The following is a 6941-nucleotide window of genomic DNA, read 5'->3' as shown; positions in this document are numbered from 1 at the left end:
TTTTTTCTGAGATCTCCTAGCTCTGCCCCACTCCCCCGGCTTTTTTCTGGACCTTCTCTCTCCCTCTTTTAAATCTTTATTAACTCCATCCTGCTCAATTTTTATTTTCTTCGTAAGAATTTTTTCTCTTTGTGGGAATTTACCCTTGTAGGGAGGTTTGGCTGGTTAGTTTTGAGAGGTCCTAATGCTTAAAGAGCTCTGGTGTAGTGCCTAAGAGAACTTGAAGCAATTACTGACAATTAAAGATTTAGTATGGATTATACCTCAACATAAGGAAAACTAAAATCCTCACAGGTGGACCAATAAGCAACACCATGATAAATGGAGAAAAGATTGACATTGCCAGGGATTGCTTTTTACTAGGATTTACAATCAATGCCCATGGAAGCAGCAGTCAAGAAACCAAAAGACTTACTGCTTTGGGCAAATCTCCTGCAAAAGACCCCTATAAAGTGATAAAAAGCAAAGAGGTCACTTTGAGGACTAAGGTATGCTTGACCCAAGCCATGGTATTTTCAGTCACCTTATATACATGCGGAAGCCGTACCTTGGAAGACAGGCCTTGCAATCTATTTCTGAAAAATCAGACACTGAAAAGCTTACAGCACACAGTTCTCCTCTTAACACGTGGGATCACCATGAGTCAGAACTGACTTGACAGCAGCTGTTACCAGTATAGTGTTCCTAAGGTTTATTCAAAAATGCCTAAAACTGAATTTTGTAAAGGTAAAACCTATTGGAGTAAATAGAATTTGGCAACAACAGTACTAAGTGGATAGGCTCAAAGGACATATGCATAATTTTGAATTTAATTCCAAGAGATTTAGAACCATTGTTTAGAATCAGTGCTTAAGCTTAGTGACTAAGGAAGACCAAAGAAGAATTGATGAATTTGAATTATGGTGTTCATGAAGAATATTGAATATACCATGGATTGTCAGAAGAATGAACAAATCTGTCTTGGAAAAATTACTGCCAGAACGTTCCTTAAAAGGGAGAATGGTGAGACTTTGTTTTAAGTACTTTGGACATAGTATTAGGCAGGACCAGTCCCTGAAGAGAAGGACATCGTACTTCGTAAAGTAAGGGTCAGTGAAAGAGAGTAGGACCCTTAACAAGATGGATTGACACAGTGGCTGCAACAATAGGCTCAAACACTGCAACAGTTGTAATAATGGTGCAGGACAGGGTGGTGTATTCCATTCCGCTGTACATAGGGTCACTATGACTGACTTGATGGCACCTAACAACAACAACCACCTATTGTAAAGATAAATCATTTTACCTCCCTGCACTTTAATACACTTACCTGCAAATGAAACAAATGTCACTTCTTTGAGTTTGTGACCATTGTAAGAATCTCCAGCCTCATAACTTTTCAGGATGTCCACTTATCTGAAAGAATATTCTTACCCTAAGCTTAAGCATTGATTCTAAACAATGGTTCTAAATCTCTTGGGATTAAGTTCAAAATCATGCCTATGTCCTTTGAGCCTATCCACTTAGTGTTGTTGTTGCCAAATTCTATTTACTCTAATAGGTTTTACCTTTATAAAATTAAATTTTAGGCATTTTTGAATAAACCTTAGGAACACTATACTGATAACAGCTGCTGTCAAGTCAGTTCTGACTCATGGTGATCCCACGTGTTAAGAGGAGAACTGTGTGCTGTAAGCTTTTCAGTGTCTGATTTTTCAGAAAAAGATTGCAAGGCCTGTCTTCCAAGGTGCCTCTGAGTGGACTTGAAACTCCAACCTTTTGGTTTGCAACTGAGCACATTTACATTTACACCATCCGGGGACTCTTACGTAGATTATATGTGTGCTCTTTTTTGTTTTAATCTTGCTGTGTGCCATCTTTTTCTGCTTATAAATACACTGAGTATTTATTGTTTAAAATTCCTATTATAACTTAGTGTTTAAAATCTTACATGAACTAAGATGTAAAATATAGTACCTTTAAATACCTTAGGGGCTCTGGTGACACAGTGGTTAAAGCATTTGGCTGCCAACCAAATGGTTGACAGTTCAAACGCACCAGCTGCTCTGTGGGAGAAAGATGAGCCTTCTGTAAAGAATTACAGCTTTGGAAACCCTATGGGAGTTCTACCGTGTCCTAAAGGGTTGCTCGGAGTCAGAATTGACTCAATGATAGTGAGGTTTTTTGGGGGGGCTTTTTTGTTTTTTGTTTTTTGGATACCTTTGTTAGTTCTGATTATCGGCGTCATCAAACAACATATGTCTTAGGTAAGTTTACTTAGCTAAAAATCATTATACATGTTGGAACACCTGTCTTATAATCTTGGTGGATCAGGGAAGGAAGTTACAATCATACCTTCCATTTTAGACCAAAGTTAATTCAAATGAAGCAAAGATTAAAATGTTTAAAATGAAACAAACAAGCAAAAAATAAAGAGGGAAGGAGAAAATATCAGCAAGGAAGGAAGGAAAAGAAAGAAGAGTGGTGGGAAGTGAAGAAAGAGAAAGTAGGAAGGAAGGAGAGTGGGTAGGAGAGAAAGAAGAAAGAAAATAAAAAGACTTAAAAATTGTGGGAGAATTGTTTAATATTTCCAAATCAGAAAAAGACTTTTTAAAGTATTACACAAAACTCAGAAGCAATAAAATATATAGTTCAACAAATTTTACCCTGACAAATCATCATGTTGTTCTTGTTATGTGCCATCGTGTTGGACCAGACACATAGTGAGCCCTCGTTGGGTTTCTGAGGCGGTATCACTACGGAAGTAGATTGCCCAACCTTCCTTCTGAGGAGTGGCTGGTGGGTTTGAACCTCCAGCCTTCTGATTAGCAGTCAGATGCCTTAGGAAAATCATCATAAGAAAGATTAAAAGACAAATGACAATATAGGAAAAAATACTTATAACTCTTATCACAGACCAAACTAAATCAAACTCATTGCCATGGCGTCCAATCTTGCTCATAGTGACCCCCATTGGATTCCAAGGCTATAAATCTTTACAGTAGCAGACTGCCCCCTCTTTCTTCCACAGAGCAGCTGGGAGGTTCAAACCACCTACCTTTTGGTTAGCAGTCAGATGCCTTAACCACTATACTACCAGAGCTCCTTTATATTACAGGCCAAACCAGAACCAAACTCACTGCTGTCGACTCAGTTGCAACTCATAGACCACTCCTTGGGTTTCCAAGGCAGTATCTGTATGGAAGTAGATTGCCCAGTCTTCCTTCCAAGGAGTGGCTGGTGGGTTTGAACCATCAGCCTCCTGGTTAGCAGTCACAGAGCCCTACAAATTAACCTAGTAGATAATGAGTAATGGATATGAATAGACAGTTTATAGGAACAGAAGTACAAATACATCTTACAAGTATGAAGATATGGTCTACTTATTAAAATGCTAATTCAAACCATCTGCGATAGCTTATTTTACTGATCACATTGACAGTAATCAAGATATTTGATAACCTTATGGGTAAAGGTACTGAAAAACAGACATACTTCCCTGGAAGAATTTAAATTAGTTAATCTTTATGAAAAGCAAATTGGTAATCATAACAAAATTACCAATGCAAATGAAATTGGACCCACCTATTCCATTTCTAGAAATTTAACTTGCAAGTGCACCTACACATATGTACAAGCTTATTGCAGTATTATTTATAATAGCAAAAAGTTTGAAAATAGCTTAGCTGTTTTATAAGTAGGGGATAAACAAACCAAACCAAATGCACTGCCATGGAGTTGGCTCCGACTCATAGCGACCCCTCCTTGGGTTTCCGAGGCAGTATCACTACGGAAGTAGATTACTCAGTTTTCCTTCCGAGGAGTGGCTGGTGGGTTTGAACCACCAGTCTTTTGGTTAGTAGTGACATGCCTTGGGCACTATGCCACCAGAGCTCCTAAGTAGAGGATATATTAGATAATTTATCAGACATTCATTTAGTGAGATACTAGTCATAAAACAAATGAGAATATTTCATGTAATGAAATGGAAAGATCTTGAAGATACATTTTTAATTAAGAAAAAGTAAGATTGGAATTTATTTACAAAGGCTTATATAATATTAGCTTATATAAGCTTACACAGTGAAACCTCTGAGAGCTGGAATTCAGCTGGGCTACCTTGTTTTTTCCATGTCTTGCAAGTTTTTTGCCTTTGACAGGGGCAGTCTTAACACTTTTCTGTTGCTCATTTTAGTGAGAAATACTTGCATTTTCCTTCTCTGACACCTTAACACAGGATTTGGCTTTCACAAGTTTTACTACAGTATTTATGGAAACCTGTAGTGTTGTTGCCTCTAGAGGGGGGAATGCAATAACGGTTGGGTGGTAGAAGTGGGAGAAATACTTTATTATTATTATTATTATTATTTTAATATTGTATCATTTGAGTGTATTTACCTATTCAAAAAATCAAATTTAAATTTCAAAAAGAAAATTATTAAATACATTGAATTTATATGATTCTTAATTTAAGCTTAATTTTCGAAGGTATAGGAAATAACCTCATTACTTATATGTGTTCCTGAATTCTTTGCTGATTTGAAAAATTGAAATGATGATTGTTTATTTATTACATCAAAGCTGTTACTGTTACATGTTCTAATTACCAGATGTTGTAGAAGATGTAAAGGAGGAGTGTCAAAAATATGGACCAGTGGTATCTCTGCTTGTTCCAAAGGAAAATCCTGGCAGAGGACAAGTAAGTGAATGTTTTCATAATTGTAGAGTAATTCAGAGGTTGTTCAAGTTCTGTGTAAGATGTTTTACTTCTGTAGAAAGATGTACATAAAAATGTTGCTAGGGATTGTGAGTTTTACATATGGGTGATTGTCACTTTCTTGTACTTTTCACATATTTCTCAAAAGCTATATAACGTGCATGCATTTTTCATTAGTTACAGTTTGTTTTAAAAAAGGTATTAATCTACTTTGAGCCATTGTAAACAATGGCATTAAATCAATCGTATATTAAAACCAGTTCAGGTAAATAAATATTTTGGTCTAATTTTGTTCTAGTTAAGTAGTTAGAAAACTGATCAGGTTTGATTCTGATTCTAATGCAATTATCAGACATAGGAAAGTGCACTAGACTGGGAATCCTGAAACCTGAGTTAAGAACTCCATGTGACTAATTTGTGATGCTCCTCAGTTTTTTCGTCTCTTAGATATACAGGGTAAAACACAGGCTTTTCTTTAGAACTCTGTGATTCTAAATTATGTGGTAAGGAATTTAAGAGAAAATCTATTATCTGTAATATTTTTATATTTTGGAAAAAGAATATTGTTTTATTCTCTCGCAGGGTGTCTAAGCCTCAGCACTATTGACTTTCTGGGTTGGGTAATTTTTGTTGTAGGGCCTGTCCTGTGCTTTGTAGGGTATTTAGCACCATCCCTGGCCTACTAGTAGCCTCCCAGCCTGCTAAGTGAACCTGAAAATGTCTCCAGACATTACTAAATGTCCTCTCGGTCAAAATCACCTTTGGTGGAGGACTTTGTTTTATCTTATGGTTCAGTTTTATGAAAATTCTTGGTAACTGAAAAAAAAAAATGGAAGAAATGTCACTGTAGTCAGTGAAAATACATTTCCAGTCTAGTTATAATAATACTTACCTTGCTCACCATTAGTAGCATACCAAATGCTTTATTGATGTTTATTCATTCAACCAGTACTTTTTGAGCATCAGTTATGTTGTAGGCAGTTGGCATACAACCATGATCAAAACAGAAAAAAATTATATATAGTGATAAATGCTATGGAGAAGAATAGATCAAACAAGATTTTTGGGGAGGAATGCTGAAGTGAAGTGGATTGTGGTTTTTAAGAGGGTCCTAGGGAAGAACATACTGAGAAGGTTACATCTGAGTTGAGATTTGAAGCTGGTGAGGAAGAGGCTTCTGGGGAAAAGGAGAGCTAGTTCTAAGGCCCTGAATATGCCTGGCAGGTTTGAGAAAGCCAGTGTGGCCCTAGCAGAGTGAGGAAAGAGGAGAAAAATAGATGAAATCAGAAGTGAGGAAGCAGAGTAATACTGTAAGCCATTGACAGCAGTGTGTACTGTGAATGAGATAGGGAGGCATTGAAGGATTTTGAGACAAGGACTTGATAACTAACTCAGTGGTCAAAATAAAATAGCAGACACAGAACAGAAGAACATTTTCAGGGGTCTCCTTTAAGATGATATTAAAATAAATCTATCAGAAGAAATTTGCTGTGTAGGAAAGCTTTCACTGCCTTTTAAAGCAGAGTGAAAGGGGCTTTTGATAAAATCTTGGAGCCACAGATTTAACTGATTTAGATTAGGCCTGTAGAGTCCCTATGAGTCAGAATCTACAGTAGCTAAGACTTGCTCCTCAGAGTGTGGTCTGTGGACCATCAGTCAGCATTAGTGTCATCTGGGAGTTCATTTAGAAATGCACAAACTCAGGCCCAACCTTAGACCTTCTGAAGCAAAATTTGCATTTTAACAAGATCCTTGTGTGATTTATGTACATTAAAGTTAGAGAAGTAGTAGTATGAAACAATCGTGGCAAAAATGGAATTACTTTGTTTTCTCTGTCCTTTTACAGGTCTTTGTCGAGTATGCAAATGCTGGTGATTCCAAAGCTGCTCAGAAATTACTTACTGGAAGGATGTTTGATGGGAAGTTTGTTGTGGCTACATTCTACCCACTGAGTGCCTACAAGAGGGGATATCTGTATCAAACCTTGCTTTAATCAGTAACCTAAGGACTATTTCCTGTTTCTCCTCTTCCATTTCCTGGGTTATTGTGTTGCACATTGGAATGCAGAAGTACTCCCTTAACCATTTGGAGGGGGTACTTTGTACATTTATTTAATCCTACTAATGTGCAGTCATTGCCCAGGCAGTGACAGCATTGCAGACATTTGGCACTGAGTAGGACAAGGCCTCTCAGCTATACATTGAGGGGTTCTAGAGCATTCACGTGGGCATCCTTTTTTTGTGCA

The 6941-nt window shown here is 37.2% G+C and overlaps 1 protein-coding gene across 1 annotated transcript in view; it reads left to right on the top strand.

Annotated features, from left to right (window-relative positions):
- Window positions 1-6689, top strand: part of UHMK1 (U2AF homology motif kinase 1) — a 51946-nt gene extending 45257 nt beyond the window's left edge. The window contains exons 7-8 of the mRNA XM_007937758.2: window positions 4590-4678; window positions 6543-6689. Of these exons, the coding sequence (XP_007935949.1) occupies window positions 4590-4678; window positions 6543-6689 (236 nt within the window). The remainder of the gene's footprint in view (window positions 1-4589; window positions 4679-6542) is intronic.
- The last annotated feature ends 252 nt before the right edge of the window (window positions 6690-6941 follow it).

The sequence above is a fragment of the Orycteropus afer genome, unplaced genomic scaffold, assembly GCF_000298275.1.
Source record: "Orycteropus afer afer isolate SDZICR_OR568_19922 unplaced genomic scaffold, OryAfe1.0 scaffold00044, whole genome shotgun sequence".
In the NCBI taxonomy this organism is placed as follows: domain Eukaryota; kingdom Metazoa; phylum Chordata; class Mammalia; order Tubulidentata; family Orycteropodidae; genus Orycteropus; species Orycteropus afer.
This window is presented reverse-complemented; position numbering and strand designations above follow the sequence as displayed.